Source organism: Lissotriton vulgaris, chromosome 6 (assembly GCF_964263255.1).
Source record: "Lissotriton vulgaris chromosome 6, aLisVul1.2, whole genome shotgun sequence".
Lineage (NCBI taxonomy): Eukaryota > Metazoa > Chordata > Amphibia > Caudata > Salamandridae > Lissotriton > Lissotriton vulgaris.
In genome coordinates, this window is record NC_141694.1 from 1,844,894,518 (window position 1) to 1,844,913,998 (window position 19,481).

The 19,481-nt window shown below is 47.2% G+C and overlaps 1 protein-coding gene across 1 annotated transcript in view; it reads left to right on the plus strand.

Annotated features, from left to right (window-relative positions):
* ATRAID (all-trans retinoic acid induced differentiation factor) overlaps positions 1-19,481 on the plus strand; it is an 84,369-nt gene that overhangs the window by 64,076 nt on the left and 812 nt on the right. The window contains exons 5-6 of the mRNA XM_086928143.1: positions 4,978-5,099; positions 7,968-8,068. Of these exons, the coding sequence (XP_086784269.1) occupies positions 4,978-5,099; positions 7,968-8,068 (223 nt within the window). The remainder of the gene's footprint in view (positions 1-4,977; positions 5,100-7,967; positions 8,069-19,481) is intronic.

Consider the following 19,481-nt stretch of genomic DNA (forward strand, 5'->3'; position numbering starts at 1 on the left):
GTAAGGCTTCTCCAAGAACAGCTATATTTTCAGGCTGCTCTTATGATCACGTATGTTAGTGACTGACCCACTATTCACTGAAGGTTTGGTAGCTCCTACAGTTTTACACACAGTTACCCCAACAGCAATGAACTGGCAGAGAACCATATAAATCGCAAGATTGGCAAAAACTTTAAAGACCCTCCTGTTTTCAGTGCACAAAAGTAGGATTGGACAGAGCTCTGTTTTTCCCAAAATATTTGTATTCTATTGCAATATCCATGGCAGAATACACAAATACCTTATCAGAAACTATCTTTTGTATACATATTTATAGCACACATTTCCATTAATCTGAATAGCCAGTTTCCCATGTAGAATGTACATGACCAGGGAAAAGGAAGCTCCAGGAACTACAGGCTACAAAAACATAGAAACTTTGTAGGTACTGAGAATGCAGGCCTTCGCAGATCTCTATAGGGCAACCAAGGACCCTAAATGGGACACTCGTTATGTAGGATGTTAGTGAAGATTCCGCAGGGATGAGGGGGGCAATCACCTGTCAGATGGAGGTCCAGGTTCTGCCTCACCTGAATGTGGGATATCGAGAGAGTTCCCAGAAGACAGAACTCCCACCACACTTCTGAGAGCTACACTGGCACCCAATACGCAAACATGCCTATTTCAAACTCCTCACAAACACATCCAAGGCACTACACACCTTTGGCCACACTAAATTGCTCAGTTGTTTCTCGTTCCACCAGCCAAGTAGACACTGACGCCCCGCAGGACTCCTACCCACACACAACCCATGTATACGCAGAACTACAGTAGGAGGACAGGCTTTCTCTTACATCGCTTCTAAAGTATCGCACGGTTCCCACCGCACATCAGAGCGGCCTCCTCTCTTGAATCCCTCAAGAAGCTGAAGACCTGGCTTTTCAATTAACCAACCTACCATATGCAGTGCTAGGGACACGCACCTGCGCAGCGCCAGAGTACCCTCCCATGTGTTAGTGCAATTTACAAATACACATAACCTAACATAGCAAGAGAATGTTATAGTTGTTAAACCTGGAAAATGAGTGTTTGTCCATGATTAACAAATACTAGATGTAGACAACTGTTCAGTTTCCATCGGATGATTAAGACTGTGTTGGGTTGTTGCCTGCACGCTCACTTATCCGTGTGGCTCTTGCACCCATACCCCAGGCTTCCAATCTTTTGCCATCCTGGGTTGACCGCATTACTCTTCACCAAAAGGGTGGGATCCAGGTTTTGACCATATACTGGGGTCAGTAACTGGATCCCACAGAACTCTGTATTATGATGCGGCATCCTTATTCAAGCACTGTACATGTTCAGTGAAATTGATTCATGCAATAGCATTCTTTACCTGGTGCCAGGACAAATTGAAATCTAGGGAGATGCCATCTGCATGGCATTCTTACCTAAAGCTCAAGATTTGACTAGACTGGGTGGGTGCCAGAAAATATCAGCATGATTTGGGAGAGTTTTACGCAATTATACTGAATGCTTGACGAAACCAGACTCCAATTAAAAGGGACAGTTTGCGTCCCCCTGTGCGTCCTAAAGGAAATTCTGCAACCAGATGTCCTATGCAGCAGCAACATATTATCTGCTGTCCAGAGGGCCCAGGTGTACGTGGTGCTGTACAAAGTGAGTGATGTATAGTAGCATCTGGTGGGATGGGCTTAAGTTCCCCACTGATAGTTTATCTCTCAGCCGAGCTATGTTTTATTTGCTCTTTGTGACACTTGGGGACTCGTGCTGCTCTGGTAAACGCTTTTGCCTATCCAGGAGAACTTCATATTGTACAGTAAGCTTTCAAAAAGCAATACATTGCAGTGTGTTCTATGAAGAGCTAACGGTGTATTCTATGCCTCTTGTACCATAAGACATTGTTGTAATGTATGGTGCGTGCGGTACCTTTAAGAACTTTTTAGGAGTGAGCAAGCTCCTGCTTTGGGGAGCGAGCTTACTTGTTAAAAGTAAATGCATACTGGTTGCTATGTTTCCTTTAAAGTTAGTGATGTATGGCCCATGCTCCTTTCCCGCATCGGTTGCTCACTCTTCATTGGGCATCAGATGAGTGAGGACAGGCTTCTTGTGGATGTCTTACGTATTACCTTGTAATTCTCAAAATAAACTCTGTACTTGTCTCAGCTTGGCTCCCTAGTAGACTGTGTAACATTTGGCAATGATTTATCAAGAAATTTGAGACTTTAAAAAATGTTGAGCCCATAGTTGCAGGAAGCTGGCTCTGTAACTACTATACCAAAGTAAGTTATTGTGTGCACAGACTTCAGTGGAACCCCAAAGCTAGGCATTGGTAAAAGTAGATAATACCTTACTCTCTATTTGTGGTAGTGTGGGCGAGCAGGAAGGCTTTATCAGAGGGTAGTGTTTAGCGTTCATTGTACACACTCAGGCAAGGAATTATGTCACACACTCAAAGCCTGAACTCAGACTAATTTTGTTTGTATAAAAATATTATTTAGTTATTTTATTTCTAGAACCAAGCCATGTCTTGCGTAGGTAAGTGAAATAATACTTTCCAGGTATATTGCAGTTGAAATACAATTGATTTGCTTACAGGTAAGTCAACAGTTAAAATTACTTTACAGTTTCTTTTGAGATGACTCTGTACATTTCTTTTCAGATGACTTTTTAAGTTACTTTTTCTACTCTGTGTGATATGCCTAGATATCACACGAGGACATCTCCTAGAGAAAGGATAAGCAATTCTGTTTTTGTACATTTGCAGTTTTTCAAGGTTTTATACAAACCAACTCCACACTTTTGGCAAAAGCAATTAATGCAATCCTACGGGAGGAAATGAAGTTATCGGTTTGCAGGCAAGTACTTGGTTGTGGGATTTGAGTTTCTGGGGTTAGAGCCAGGGATCACCCAGGGTCAAGGATGCACTCGCAAAGCACCCTCAGCGGCACTATGGCGGCTGGGTGCCGAGTGCTGAGGCCAGTGTTATCCACTGGGGGATAGTGTCTCCGGTTGGCCCACTACCCCCTATTGGATAATATTGTGCCTCAGGACTCTGCACCTGGCCGCACAAGTGCCCCTGAAGTAGCTTTGAGAGTGCATCCTTGACCCTGGGGGAATCCAGGAAACTTAATCTAAAGACTGAGTACTTGCCAGTAAACCAATAACACTGTTTTCTCCCATAGGACTGCACTGACTTTTCTGTGAAAAATCTTCTACATGTGGAGTTGTTTTGTATGAAAACCCTACGAAACTGCAAATGTGCGAAAACTGAATTACTTACCTTTTCTCTAGGAAAGTGTGATATCAAGGCATATCACACTGAGTCGCAAAATTAATTTAAAGTAATCCAAGATGTAACCTATCCTGTAATCTACAAAGTAACTGAAAAGTAATTTTGACTGTTGACATACCTGTGAATCAACCCACTGCATTGAACCTTTTTTCAACTGTAATTTACTACATAAATATTGCAAAGTATTACACATTTAAAGACTGAGTGCAGTCTTTAAATGTGTGACATCATTTCTTGCCTGAGTGTGTACAACAAATTCTTAACACTACCCTCTGACACAGCCTTACTGCTCGACCACACTACCAAAAATAGAGAGTAAGGAGCTACCTAAGTTTACCTCTGCCTAACTTTGGGGTTCCTCTGGACTCTGTGCACACTAAACCTTACTTTGGTGTAGTAAATACAGAGCCAGCTTTCTACAGAAAGTCGCCATTTACGCAAAATACTTCCAAGGGCTTCCGTTTGTCCTGACTGGGTGAGAGAGGTAAGCAAAAAGAGCACACCTGACTTGCAGACTGTTGCAACCAGAGATGAAGCAAGGCAAAGTCAGAGTAAAGATCGTTTTGATCGAACACACCATGTCAAAGAATTAACATTGAAACAGGGGATTGGGTTTTGATCCGAAATAAAACTAAGGTCAAGAAAGATTTATTGACATTTTTAAAACCAGTTTGTGTTGAAAGAGTGACTAAAGGCGAAGTACTTGTAAAGGACAAAGGCTGGTGGAGTAAGGGAGATCTGGTCAAGATTACCCAGGTGCAGGCAACCAAAATTCAAGCTGCAACGCAGTAATGGCAACAATTCCTCTCTTGGAACCACTTGGTGGCAAACAACTCAAAAGCATTCAACTGACCGTCACGGGTAATCTCAGATTGATAATGCAAATGATTTGTTAGTTACACAAAGGCGACCTATTACAGACATTGTTCCTGGGCAATCCAATGGTTGCATTACGTCCCATAACATCAGAGTTTTACGCGCCACTACTATGCCTTCTAAATTTAATGATTACTATATGTCTTACAAAAAACCTCCACAGATGTAGAGTTGTAGATATTGTGCTGCTATGCTTATTTTAGATATTTTTATTTTATTTGTTTTTCATACAAATTATTTTGCTTTTTTTCAAAAAGGGGAAGGTGTTGTGTAATGTATGTATGCGCGGTACCTTTAGGAACCTGTTATGAGCGAGCTTCTGCTTTGCCAAGCGAGCTCGCTTGCCAAAAGTAAATGTTTTCCCGTTGCTATGTTTCTTTCAAGTTACTGCTTTTTGGCCCACGCTGCTGACCAGCATCAGTTGCTCAGCCTTCCTTGATAATCTGAATCACAAGGACACGCTATGTGGATTCCTTATTTATTACCTTGTACTGCACGAAATAAACGCTGTACTTATCTCCGCTTGGCTCCCGAAGTATGTAACAATGTCTCAGCTGACCCTACACCAGCTCAGCCTGATTTGTGCCCTAGAACCTTCTCTCCAGGAGTAGTACACCCTACTCGCACTAGTTTGAAATCCACTCGTCTGTGAACTCCGTTACACTGTGGGAGACTGCAGGGTGGGACTGGTTGCAATACAGGAACAATTGTTAACTTGTACAAAGTCACTGCCAGAGATCGGGCATCTGTAAATTAACAATGAAAAGAAATGCAGTTAATATTAACTTAGCATCTGATTCTTACAGAGCCCTTCCTCCTTCCTTTTCCTGCCCTGGAGGGAATGCTTCCTGGGACAGTGTGCACAGTGATACAGCTGAAATAGTTTGCCGGAATCAGAAGAGCAGCTGCAATGGCACAGGAGAGATTGGTGAGTAGAATCAAGCATGTGAAGACAGTTTGCATCATGACACAGCTTTTTATTTTCAGTGCAAAGTTTAATTAATTTACTACAAAGGAAACTAGATTCCCTCATATTTTCATGGACAGTTGTTACCTTCTTTAAAATATGCTCCCTAGAATCAAATTCAGGCTTCTGCCAGCCTAGCCTTTTCATCTTGCAAAGTGACACTCTGTCGCCTGGTCTCATGCCATGTCTAGCCTGTCTGCGTAGACTCTTGGTGACACTGAACCACTGAACAAGCACAGAATCTGAGTGCCGTGTGTGAACTAGGATGCCTTTTCCCTGCGACTCCTACCTCTCCCATTTCCCCCCTGTGGCACCCTTTTTCCTCCTACTCCCCCCTGCTCCTCCTGTTGGCACCCTTTTTCCTGATACTCCCAATCCTCTGGCAGCACCCTTTTCCTGTCCCCACTTGGCACTCGTTTCCCAGGGCCCTTGTTTTCTCGTGGCACCTTTTTCCTAAAAGGCCCTCAGCCCCATGGCACTGGTCTTCCTGATCCCACCCACCTTAGCTCCCCCTCCCCATGGCTCCTGTTCTCCAGGAATCGCACCCATTCTCTTTCTGTGCACCTGATTGTACGGACGTGTTTCCTTTGCCCTAATAGACCCTTTCCATTGGAATGATTTGGTGTGAAGATCATTACAGACCTTGCAGACTTATCACAGCACAAGCTCCTATCGACTAGTGAACTCGGCGGCAGGGGAAACCTTAAACGGGCGCATGTCTGAAGCTTATCTTGACTCCATTTGAGAAATTTTAAAGTAATTTCTCTGAGACCCGCGATCCTTAGCGTGGTGATTGAGCTTGTCTTCAGGTGTTTCTTTATGCAGCTTAATCCAATCTCTTACGTCACTTTCTAATTGAAGTTGCCTTAGAAATAGGACTACACTCTCCCTGAAATAGAAAGGGGACTGAGCAATTGGTCCTGCTTATCCTGCTTTTCAACTATTTGCACGCTTATTCTTCCAAGTTATTGTGCAAATCGATTGTCATACTTAAAAATTTCTCAAAATCAAGGAAAGCCGCAGACATGCACATGTTTATGGTTTCCCCTGCAGCCAAGTTTCCTTGCCGCCGTGTGCTCGTGCTGAGATACAGCCACACCAGTGTAGGGACAATGGAAATTGCACGCGCCATCTCGTAGTCTACGAATGGAGGATTTGCAACTTCACGCACAGCACCCGGGACCCTTGACAGCCAAACAAGATTTTAGGCTTGCACCCACAACATAAACCTTATCCGCGGCTCCCAGAAACTAGCCAAATGTTCCATTTGGGTCAGTGCGCAACCCTGAATCTAAAGCAGCGCCTTTCACCTTCAAAGTGCAAGTAAAAAGTAACGTGGTCACACTGCCTTAATACCAGGCACGTTGCTCCTCACGCTGTTAGCAGCCCCTGCAGTAAAGCACACCTCCAACATAAAGATTTCTGCTTATGGCCAAATCTTTAATGATCCTCCTCATAATGAATCATTCCATTGGAAATGGCCAATTGGAGCAAAGGAAACACATTTGTTCAATAAGAGGCACAGGAGTAACAAACACCTGAAATGCTCGCTATGACATCGCTGCATTCCATGATGCACCAACACTCCATCTACTACATCACCACACACTGGTCCTCCTGATCCCATCCCCCATAGCTACTCCTGCCCTTGGCTCTCGTTGTCCAGGACTCGCTCCCATCCTCTCAACAGCATCACTTGGTCTCCGAGTGTCACCTGTCCATCCTCATCGCAGACCAGGGTATTCTGCCTTTTGTCCACTACTGGAACTCTTAGCAGCCTTAAACACTGGTCGTCCAGTCCTCCAACACATCATGCAGCACCGTGCCTGCCTGTCACCTGCAAGCGCTTTGGAGGTAGGTATGTCTTCAGTGTCAAGGTTCTAGCCTCCATCACCCTCCTCCATTGTACTAGACTTCAACAAGTTTTCATGACATTCATAAAATGACTAAAAACCTACCTGTTTCTGTGTCTCCTGGCCCCTTGTAAGTCCACAGCTTGTCTTTATTGTTGTAATCATCTGATGGGTGCTTTGCCTGGAAGTCAGACAGGTTCCCTAAGTACTCTATCTTGCTATCCTGCTTATCTCTGTGAAACAACTTTAAGTAGTCTTAAGCACTACACAAAAATACATGTAAACTGATGGATGCATCTGAATCCTAACATCTATATATGATCTGCGAAATCCTTTAAAACTCCGTCTTCTGCCTCTCTGATCTTTACAGACCTGAACTCTTCAGCTATTCCTTCCCCAAGATTTTAACCAAGCACAATAACCATAGATGTTAACTTTAACCTGAAGGTTTTGTGTCTTAAACATTTCTTAGCAATAACAATGGGTCATTTGGTCCAATAAGCATGGTAATGCAATGCTACTCAGAGGGGAAAAGACCTGTAGTACAATTGGCTTAATTGGTAATGGGTTAATGCTACAGAAATGACCTGTAAAAATGCATAATGGTTTTCCACATGCAAGGTACCCCTGGAACGACTGCCCTTCCAAAGTATTGATCTATGAAGAAGTGCCTTGCTTTCACTTGAGGACCCAACTTTACTGTTGACCAAAAGATGTAAAAGAGGATCTTCTAGTCCGGTGTTAGAACTCAGCTTGCTAACCTTGTGCTCTAGAGCTGGCGCGATTAGGAGGCTGAGGGGGTCACGTCGCTTCAACATTGTACCTCCCTGCATAAGTTAGGAGACCAGACGTTTCCTTCAATCCATAAAGGTCTCAGATCTTGTTCTGTATATGAAAACTCCTAGAGGAACTAATGTCTGCATTAGTCTTGAGATGTGTGGTTTCATGGTTGCTTCATGTCTACATTTTTTCACAGCATTTTTGTGCCCAGAAAACTCACTCTGCGCCCCTGATGGTCCTGGACTGTTCACTTGTCCCTGTGCGGAGGACTTCCATGGCTACAAGTGCCAACGAGTGGTGAGCACTGGGTGCATGATGGGTAGTGGGGCGGAAAAGATTTCTTGTCAGTTTCCTTTGAAAACTGGATGACATCAGGGATTTGTGCTATGTCACATGTAAAGACTGACCACAGATGAAGAAAAGAGGCCATTTACAAAGCTACAATAAAGGTGTGGTCTAAAAGGGTAGCAATCTCAGCTCTGTAACAATCATGAGGGTTACCATATTGATTCCTCTTTACTCCCTTTTATTCACTTGAAAACTGCATGGGGAAAGCATTTTAGGGGAGAGGATGTAGCCTTACGGTTGGAGCGGTCGACCTCGAAGCTAGGGAACTGGGTTTGAGCCTCGTAAAGGATGCTCAAAATCCTGAGATTCTGGGCAAATCACTTAATCTCCCCGTGCCTAACTAAATTGAATGTGAACTGGTGCTCATGTAAAGTGCTCTGATATCCGATGTCTCGGGTCTAGTTTGCGCTATATAAAACTCTTTAAAAAAAAAAATATATATATATATATATTCATTCATTTATTCATAGCACTGCTGGTAGTCCTGCCTGAGATGCTTTAGGTGAAGGGGCACAGTGATAGTCCGCATAAGAAGTGAAGTGTTGCAGTGTCCGATAACAATATAAGAATGATGCAGGAAGTAGATGAGGAAGGTACCCCTCCACCGTGATCCCAACTCGGTCTCCTGTGCTCCACTGTGTCGCTACCGTCTGTCTCCTGAACCCTGCTCTGACCCCAGCATATCCTCCACCTTCCAGTAATCCTATTCTATCCCCTTGCACTATTTGTTTCTTCTTTTTTTTTCTACTGTTCTTTTAAGGCTGCACTGGTTTTATCTGTTCTTTATGAGGGGTTTCTGTTTTAATCTTCGCAGTCAGGGCCATAGTGGGCATCCTGCTTTTCCCCAGAAGGCTGCAAGGGTGGGGTCCGGTTTTGAAGCGGTGGTTGCTGGTTTTGCAGCGGTGCTACAATATAGGCACCCAGTAACTAAAGCAGCAGTGCTTCACACTTACACCTCCCTTCCCCCCCCAACTCCCTTCCTCACAGGGGCTTGTCTGACCATATTCCCAGGGCTGCTTTGGCTTCCCAGTCCGGCCTTGTTCGTAGTACCCATATTTCTGGTGATATTCTGTACAGTGCTTTTGTACTATGACTCATTGCCACGAGTACGGCAGGGAACATAAGAGGAGTCTATTTTCTTCCATTGAGAATGATGTCATTTTGGGTCCATAACTTTACCCAATATATTCTTAAAAAGGGTCTCCTCAATAGCCTCTGCATTGGTTTTGAGTGACGTCTCTTATACAGGCGAAAGTAGGGGTCATCTGTGAAAGGATTACCAACAGTCTAAAAATCTTTAGTGTCCTGTCAACCAGCCAGTGCCAGGAAACCAGCTGGTCCTCCAGTCATGGGGCACCACTTGAATCTGCCTTGCATGGGGCATGGCCATAATACCTAGAATTGCAGCCAAACCTGGACCATGTTCTTGGTAGTGCTTGTTTTAAGAATAGCGACTGCTGGTGGATGGCTTAGAGATTGGTGGTTCGCATCCAAAAGTCACAAAGAAGAGCTGCTGTGCAATCTCTCCTTCAGCTGCCAGGAATTCTCTCTTACTGTGCATATCTCTTGTCTCCGTCCGTGATTGGCTGTGCCTCATCTCAAAGTGCAAAAGTCCTGCACCAAGGACCCTGCGTCTCAGGTTCGCTCTCCAAATAGCGTCTCTCATATTGGTGCCATATAAATTAATGGTTCGAGGCATGTGGGCTGCTGAATTCATATCTGTGCATAGTCCGCCACCTAGTGTTGGGTCCGGATGAATGCACATTGTTGTCCTGGAAGAGTCTTCGAAGTATCACGAGATAGGTGGCTCCTCCCCTGGACTACAGTGCGCATGGGCATCGCCTCCATCCCCAGATTGTTTTTTTCCGCCATTGGGTTCGGATGTGTTTCGGTTCCCTCTGTCGGAACCGATAGTTGTTCTACCTTTTACTTGAGACCAAAAGGTCTTTAGGCTGGGCGTCGGTATAGTTGCGTTCGGGTTTCTTACTGACTCTCAGCTCCTATCTCTTACTGCCCTTCCACGTGCTTTCGACGCGGACGGGCCTACACTACACCCTTTGCTATGGAGCGGACTCCATTCAAGAAGTGTCCGCTGTGCCATTCTAAATATTCGCACCTCGACGTGCACCCCGTGTGCAATACATGCTTGTCACCGGATCACCGTGAAGACACCTGCATGGCGTGTTCGAAATTTAGAAGTAAGAAGACTCTAAAGATTCGCCGGGCTAATCGGCTCCAGGCTCAATTGTCGGCTTCGGCACCCCCACCCGATGACATCTTCCAGGAATCGGTCGAGGGAGAAGACGACGTACAAGGGTCGGACCCTGACCCCGCGTCCGAGGAAGAAACCTACGACGCGGATGAGGAGGCCTGCGACGAAGCCTCCGACGAGGTAGGGGATGACGGTCTGGCTTGTGCCACGATGGGCGATAGCTCGGAGGAAGAGCATCCCCAACCAGACTCTGGGGTTACTCCCCATCATACGGCCCAGGTCGAGGGATCGCCTTCGGGCCTTACCCAAGATCTAACTATGAGTCCTACGTCCCCGCCTCCGGGCCCGGTCACGGACATTTCTAAGAAGAAACCGAAAGTGAAGCCAACTGGTATCGCACCCTCGGATGCGAAACCGAAACCGAAAGTGGCGTTGGTGAAGAAGGTTCTGGAGGCGTCAACTTCCACGAAACCCAAAATGGCCGACTTGAAGAGCCACGCAAAAATGGCCGACCAGAAGAGCCGCGCCAAAATGGCCGACCCGAAGCCCTCTGGGTCGGCGCCGAAGGTGAAGGCATCCGACGCGGCTGCGTCGGCACCGAAAGGGGTCGCGGACCCGAAGACGGCTTCGAAGAAGCGTCACGCCGACGGTGCGCCAGGCCATGGGGCGTCGGCACCGAAGAAGAGGCCTATCGGCGACCGGGCTCTCGGAGACGAAGAGTCGCTCGAGACGGTTCAGCCCTCGGCATCCCTTACAAAGAAGGTGGGAGAGTCCTTGAGGCGGATTCAACAGTCCACTGTGATTCCCAGCCAGGACACTGTAGTACCTAGGCCCACGCCGAAGCCTGCCAAGGAACAAACGCCCATTCGTTTTACCCTTCCTCCCAAGTCGGCGCCGAAGGCCTTCGCGCCTAAGCAGAGCGGACACTCTCAGGAAGTATTGACGCCGAAGGCTGCCTTGGTGGTGTCGAAGCTTCGGCTCCAGCCGCTTGCAGTGGAGGAACGTCGTGAGGTGCTCATCGACGCCAACACCGGAAAATTGTCGCTCCTCAAACGAAAGATTACGTCGGAGCCGGCCCTGGAACCTTTTAGGATTCCACTCAAGAACAAAAGGTACTCTGCAGACTCTTCGGCTCTGATGGAACCTCTGTCTCCACAAGCCCTGGAACACTCGCCGGCCCATTCCCCCGTGCCTGATGTGGACGAGGAAGAGGCCGATTACAACTATCCTGCGTACTCGGATCCAGACGAGGAGCAGGTGCCCTGGACAGCAGGAGGCGACACGGACGACCCGCAGTCGGGGCAGGACGCTCAACTTTTCGCCGCAAAGACGTCCCCGACAGAGGACTCGGCGGCATTCAATGCATTAATAGAGAGAGCTGCAGCGAACCATGACGTCGAACTGCACTCAGACCCCGTGGATGCGGACTTCTTGGTCGACACCTCTCGGTAGCCGAAAAACAAGTCAAGACACTACCGATGCTTAAAGGGGTGCTGAAGCATGCACAGGAGGTATTCAAGGAGCCCACCAGGGCCCGGGTGGTCAATCCTCGCATCGACAGGAAATATAAAGCGGCGCCCACGGATCCCACGTATATTAAGGGACACTTGCCATTGGACTCCCTGGTGGTTTCCAACGCTCGAAAGAGGGCGAATTCGCAGACTACTGGTGACGCTCCTCCCCCGGACAAAGAGTCCAAGATCTTTGAGGCATCAGGCAAACGCATTGCTGCACAGGCAGCAAACATCTGGAGGATCTCTAACACTCAAGCCCTGCTTGCACGTTATGATAGGGCCCATTATGACACATTAGAGGCCATCCTACAACACTTGCCTGACCAATATAAGGAGGCGGGGGAGATGCTCATTCAGGAGGGTAAACTCATTACAAATGCGTCCATCAAATGTGCCCTAGACGTGGCAGACACTGCCTCCAGGGCTATCAATACAAGTGTGTTACTTAGACGTCATGCCTGGCTTCGAATTTCGGGGTTCAAACCCGACATACAAACCACAATATTGGGTCAAACAGTGAATCCTGACCATCTGTTCGGCCCTGAGGTGGATGCCTCCCTAGAAAAGATGAAAAAAGATACTGAAACTGCCAAATCTATGGGGGCTTTGCAAAGTCAGCAGTTTCGGGGTAGTTCCTTTCGCCGCTCCAATTCAAGGGGCACCTCGAGGGGACAGACATCCCAATCCACACAATACTACAAGGGTAACACCCAGTCCTCGTATAACAACAACAAGGGCAGGGGTGGCTACAGAGGCAACAATATCAAAGGCAGAGGATGTGGAAACAATGCATCCAGGTCCACCACCACCAACAAGCAGTGACGTCTTGTCACTTCCCCCCGATCACACGACACCTGTCGGGGGGAGACTCCAGCAGTTCCTGCCGGTGTGGAGATCCATCACCACGGACAGGTGGGTGAGGTCTCTTATCCAGTACGGGTACTGTCTAGAACTTACGTCCATTCCACCGGACATACCGCCAAGAAGCCGTGCTATGTCCGACGAGCACTTGACCTTGTTGCAGCAGGAAGTTCTGGTCATGCTGCAAAAAGGGGCAATAGAGCTCGTTCCAGTGCAAGAACGGGGAACGGGGGTTTACTCCCTGTATTTTCTAATCCCCAAAAAGGACGGATCACTCAGGCCGATCCTGGACCTCCGGCCCCTGAACTGGTACATCAACTCAGAGCACTTCCATATGCTCACATTGCAGCAGGTGCTTCCCCTGCTTCAACAGGGGGACTTCCTAGCAACTCTGGATCTGAAGGATGCCTATTTTCATATTCCCCTGCATCCTTCCCACAGAAAGTATCTCAGATTCAAGATCTTAGACCAGCATTACCAGTTCAGGGTCCTGCCGTTCGGGGTCACCACGGCACCGAGAGTATTTACAAAGTGCCTAGCGACTGTGGCGGCGCATCTCCGTCGCCAGCACGTCCATGTCTTTCCATACCTAGACGACTGGCTTATTCAGGCAAAGACAGAGCAGCAGTGCGTAGACCACGTGTCACGCACCATTCACCTCCTGCACGATCTGGGATTCTCTCTGAACTACCCCAAGTCCCATCTCCAGCCCGCCCACGTGCGACAGTATCTGGGCGCGACGATCGACACTCTGGCAGCCACTGCGCAGCCGAATTCAGTGAGAATCGCCAGTATCCAGGCGCTGATCCTACGATTCAGACCCCAACACTCGCTTCCAGCGAGGGTGTTCATGCAGTTGATGGGCATGATGGCCTCCTGCATCTCCATTGTCCCGCACGCGAGACTACATATGCGTCCGCTTCAGGAGTGCCTTGCACGTCAGTGGACTCAGGCTCATGGGCAACTGACAGACCTAGTGTTGGTGAGCGGTCGGGCATACAACTCTCTGCATTGGTGGAATCCACAAAACCTTTGCAAGGGCCGACCATTCCAAGAGCCTGTCCCACAGATCATCCTGACGACGGACGCCTCTCTCCAGGGATGGGGAGCGCATGTACTCCACTACACTGTGCAGGGACTATGGACACTTCAGCAAAGGAAGATGCACATCAACGTGTTGGAACTGATGGCAATCTTCATGGCCTTAAAGGCGTTCAAAGTACATCTGTGCAACAAGGTCGTGTTGATCCGGACGGACAACATGACGGCCATGTACTACATCCAGAAGCAGGGAGGTACACACTCTCCACAGCTGTCTCATCTGGCTCAGAGCATGTGGAAGTGGGCCATTCAGAGGAACATCTTCCTCATGGCAGAGCATCTCCCGGGCAAGGACAATCAAATGGCGGATCTGCTCAGCAGACACAGCCATCAGATGCACGAGTGGGAGATACATCCATCAGTACTCCAACCGTACTTCCAAAGGTGGGGTCATCCAGAGATAGACCTGTTCGCCACAAAGGAGAACGCAAAATGCCAAAGCTTCGCCGCCAGGTTCCCACACCCCCAATCACAGGGCAATGCGATGTGGATGAACTGGTCAGGCAGATTTGCGTACGCTTTTCCCCCAGCACCTCTGATACCGCTGGTAGCACGCAAGCTCAGGCAACACTCGATGACGCTCATCCTGGTTGCTCCAACGTGGGCTCGCCAACCATGGTACACCACGTTTCTGGAACTCTCCGTGGTACCGCATCAAAGGCTTCATCTCACTCCCAGCCTTCTGACGCAGAGCCATGGCGACATTCAGCACCCAGATCCGCAACAGCTCAACCTGGCGATCTGGCTCCTGAAGTCCTAGAGTTTGGCTACCTCAATCTTCCTCCCGATTGCATGGACATCATTCGGGAGGCAAGGAAGCCCACTACTAGAGCTTGTTATGCGGCTAAATGGAGGAGGTTTGTCATCTACTGTGTGGACCACAGCATTGACCCGCTAGATGCTTCCATTCAGAACATCATATGTTACCTCTTTCACCTGTATCGATGTAATCTAGCGTACTCTTCCATCCGCATTCACCTGTCTGCTATGGCAGCATACCTCCAGAATAGGCAGCACCTGTCTCTCTTTAAGGTCCCTGCTATCAAGGCTTTTCTGGAAGGACTCAAAAGGGTCATTCCACCAAGGACTCCACCAGCTCCAGAATGGAACCTCAATGTGGTTCTTACAAGGCTGATGGGTCCTCCCTTTGAGCCACTGCACTCTTGTGAGCTCCAGTTTTTGACTTGGAAGGTTGCGTTCTTAGTAGCAATTACATCGCTACGGAGGGTAAGCGAGCTGCAGGCGCTCACCATCCAGGAACCTTTCTTCCAAGTACATGCTAACAGGGTGGTGCTCCGCACTAACCCTAAATTCTTACCCAAAGTAGTCTCACAGTTCCACATGAACCAAACAATTGAATTGCCGGTGTTTTTCCAAAACCCAGAGACGCTGGCGGAGCGTATGCTCCACACTCTTGATGTGAAAAGGGCCTTGATGTATTATGTGGACAGGACAAAAGATTTCCGCAAAACCAAACAACTCTTTGTTGCTTTTGCCACACAACACAAGGGAAATGCAATCTCCAAAGCGGGGATTGCTAGATGGATAGTAAAGTGCATTCAGATCTGTTATGCTAAAGCTAAGCGCACTCTCACCATCCCACCAAGGGCCCACTCCACTAGGAAGTTGGGGGCCTCTATGGCCTTCCTAGGTAACATTCCCTTAGAAGACATCTGTAGAGCAGCCACATGGTCTACCACACATACCTTCACTAAGCACTACTGTGTAGACGTGCATTCCAAACAGCAGGCAGCTGTTGGTCAGGCTGTTCTAAAAACGCTTTTTCAAACTGCTGCAGCTGGCACGGGCGGCCGCCGTTAATGGAGGGACTGCTATGTATTCTATGCACAGATATGAATTCAGCAGCCCACATGCCTCGAACTGCAAATGCTACTTACCAGTATGCATCTGTTCTTGGCATGTAGGGCTGCTGACATTCATATCGCCCACCCTCCTCCCCGGCGCCTGTAGCAGCTGCAGTATTTATTCATATACACATATGCTCATAGCATGGTCATCACTCACTTTCTTCACTCCATCTCTGCCAATGGCTAAAAACAATCTGGGGATGGAGGCGATGCCCATGCGCACTGTAGTCCAGGGGAGGAGCCACCTATCTCGTGATACTTCGAAGACTCTTCCAGGACAACAATGTGCAATCATCCGGACCCAACACTAGGTGGCGGACTATGCACAGATATGAATGTCAGCAGCCCTACATGCCAAGAACAGATGCATACTGGTAAGTAGCATTTGCATTATTCAAGTTTTAGTAAAGCTATATCTCCCTTCACCTTGCTGGATTGAGGTAAACTGTGGACAACAGGGATTTTTACACAATCAATCCTACATTAGCTGCCTGCTTTTATTCTTTTACGCTTAGCTGCTTCGTTTTATACAAATCTTTAAATCTGCTCCGCCAAATAATCTTTTCCCCTCGGGCTGAGCTTGCCAGGAGAGCAAGGACACTGGGAACTACAGGTGGAGCTGAGTTTGTCCTCCTTGTAGTTTCCTGGAGCTTCTACAGCTGCCAAGCCTTCATCACCTACAAGAGCTTAGAGTGTCATCTTTCCTGACTCCCTGTCTGTGCCTCTCCCTCATGCCCTAAGTAGCTTTCACCTGGGTCAACTGCACCACTGCTGGTTGTCTTTACAGACAAGCAAGTGATTGAACAGCCCTGGAGTTAGAACGCCACCATAATAATAATAATACGGATATTTGTAAAGCGCGACAGCTACCTCAAACAGAGGTGTCGATTTAAAATGCTTAATCGACTGAAAAACCTTTCAACAAACACTCTAGCGTTACCCAGGTGCCTCCAGTAGATTGTTTACGGTGTGAACTGCTGAAGAAAGCAAATGTGGTTTTCTTTTGCATTCTGGTCAGCTTACTTATTTCTCTATTGTTGTCACAATGCTTTGTATTTTGAGCTCCTTGGGCACAGTGCCGCCTACAGAGTTTTGTGCATGTGTGGGTTGTTAACTCAAGCACCTTGTTGTCACATGTGTGACACCAGTCCATTCATACAAACTCAGATTGACCGTCCCTTCTTCATGCACCACTGTACGCTCTGGCAATGATGGCTACATTTGTGTGGCATAGACTGACTGTGTGAGGGGTGGGGAGTGTTGGTGTATCAAAGTATTTAAGATGTTCTCGTGCTATTGGGCACATGTTTAGGACGGATACTCGACAGGCATAATCGGGAGGCGATTCAAATGTAGTGACAGATGCTATTTACGTAAGCACTACACATTGGTCCGAACATGCCAATCAAATGAGTAATTCACAGAGGGTTCAGCAATTTAATGACTTAAAGCAAATAAGGTAAACATACCACTTAAGTTAGTGGTTTGAGTTCTTCTAAAGCGTTTAATGACGATATACCATGCAGTGCAGCAAAAAAACTGGCTCGATTTTCCAGATGGTAAAATCTGGCTGGTGTCCCTAAATCCAGGTAATCTTGGCGCTGGGGCACAGGGTCAGTTGATCAATTGGAGCAGTAGTCCAAACTAAGAGTGGAGGAATCCTATTTTGAGTCTGTAATGGTAATAAGTGAATCAAGGTTTTAAAATAAATTGACAAGCACTATTAGCAGGGACCTGGCAGGCCACCTCCTTTATAAAATAATCTGGCCATCCGATTCCGTTGGGCATTCTGTGTGCTCACAATTATCTAAGTCTACAGTTAATGAGAGAGATCAGGTACATAATATACAGATTAAATTCACTCCCCAGTTAATGGAGCAAGGATATTTGGTGCTGAGGCAAAAGAATGCATTGAGTGCAGGAGAACTCCCCATCCACTAAGAAAGGTACACTTTTTCCAGGTATATTATTGCGAATTGATACTGGTGACTGGAGCTATAAAGCAGCAAACTTATGAGACCTATAAATGTGCTGGACCTGACCCTGGCATGCTAAACCACCAGAAATTGAATACTATTCCTTTGCAATATGTTTTTTTATCTAGCTAGTAGCTGCTCTTTATAATACTTCATTTGCATTTTTATGATGTTGTGAATCTAATTAATAGGATTAAACACCTTCATATTCAAATTAGATGACATGTAACATTACCACTTTCTTCAATGCCACAAAATAACAAAGCCGTGCTCAAACCAAGTTCTGGAAACAGTGGCCTTACAGAGGCATGGAAAATGAAGTGAGCAATCCTCGATTTCCCTTTCTTACTCCCATCAACCCTGCCAAAGCCTCTGCACCTGTACATCTGTTCTAACCCTTATGCCCATGTTAGCTGATAGATAGCATACTTGCCAACCCTATAGATTTAGGCGGTAGGGTACAACTTTTTGGCAGTCCTTCCATGTACTGCTTGGAGGCTGCTTCCCTACTTCATTAATGTCGCGGCAGACCGGCAGTTTAAGCCTACTGCAGTGCACTAAAAGTAAACACCAGGTCCAAGAGCCAATCGGCTGTATTGCAGTTTTCCCAGCCAGTCAGACGTTTCAAGAGCAGATCGCTCTCACTGGCACTGCCATCCTCCTCTGGAGACCTATGGCTAAATAAAACCAGAAGTGCTTCCATTCAGTGTTGATTTACATGGCATGCAGCATGTCATGGGACACACAGGGCAGAGCTGCTGAGGCGGGAAAACACCCTAACCGTGTTTGAAAGGACTGCAGCCACCTACACCGCCATCTGATGCAGATCAATGTTAGTCTATGCATCTATAGACAAGTGAGCCCTCTCCTGTAGCAAGAAAGGAAGATAAGCATCTGTGCCTTACAGACTGGTTTAATTTACCTCTTCACATTGGCTCTCCATAGACACACCAGCTTGAAAGTTCCTGAAAAAATCGTGGCAGCATTTTATGGTTTCTGGCTCATTATCTTCCTAACCTGCAAAACATATTCTATTGCCTGGCTCTTTCTTGCAACCCTCAGTTTCATCAAACAACTCATCCCGCCCTCACCTCGCCCACAAAAAAGCCTAGCTGGTCATTAGGCCACATGTCCTCAGAAACTTTCAGCATGCCTTCAGACGCTACCTACAGACCCTCCAATCTTCAGTCATCCTTACGACATCCCGGTTTTGTCAATTTTTATTCTAATCAGGCCTCCACCAGCCAATTTTCAATTCACATTCAAACGCTCACAATTAATTATTCATTAATCACTAGATGTCCCTCAGGCTCTCAGCTTATCTTCAGACATTCTAAGCAGGCCCTCGGCCAGCCACCTGACACCTTCTCTCTCCTGGAAGACTCCTAACCTAAGCATGGTCTGGCGATTGATTACCCCAGCCTTAGAGACCCCCAGAAGGCTGTCAGCCTCCCCTTAGATACCTAAATGTGGTTTTAGACATATACACTGTCCATAAGACTGCCTTCAGGGACTACAACCTGGTTTTTAGACAAACCAGCTGTGCTCTGAGACCTTTTATCTGCCCTCAAACACCATATGCATGCTTTGAGAGGTCCTGCCCCTTCCGTCAGCTAGTCCTTATAAATATTCCCAATTTGCCCTAGGGAACTGTGTTGTGCCCTTGGATACCTCTGTCATGTGCTCAAATGACCCTGAAACTATCCTTAATCACCTCAGATAGTCCTAACACACTCCAGTCAACCTGTAGAAGGCCCTCTGTGCCCTCCGATACTCCCATCATCCTCTAAAAAGAACCCTGTTTCACCCTCCGATTCTCACCCCAACCTT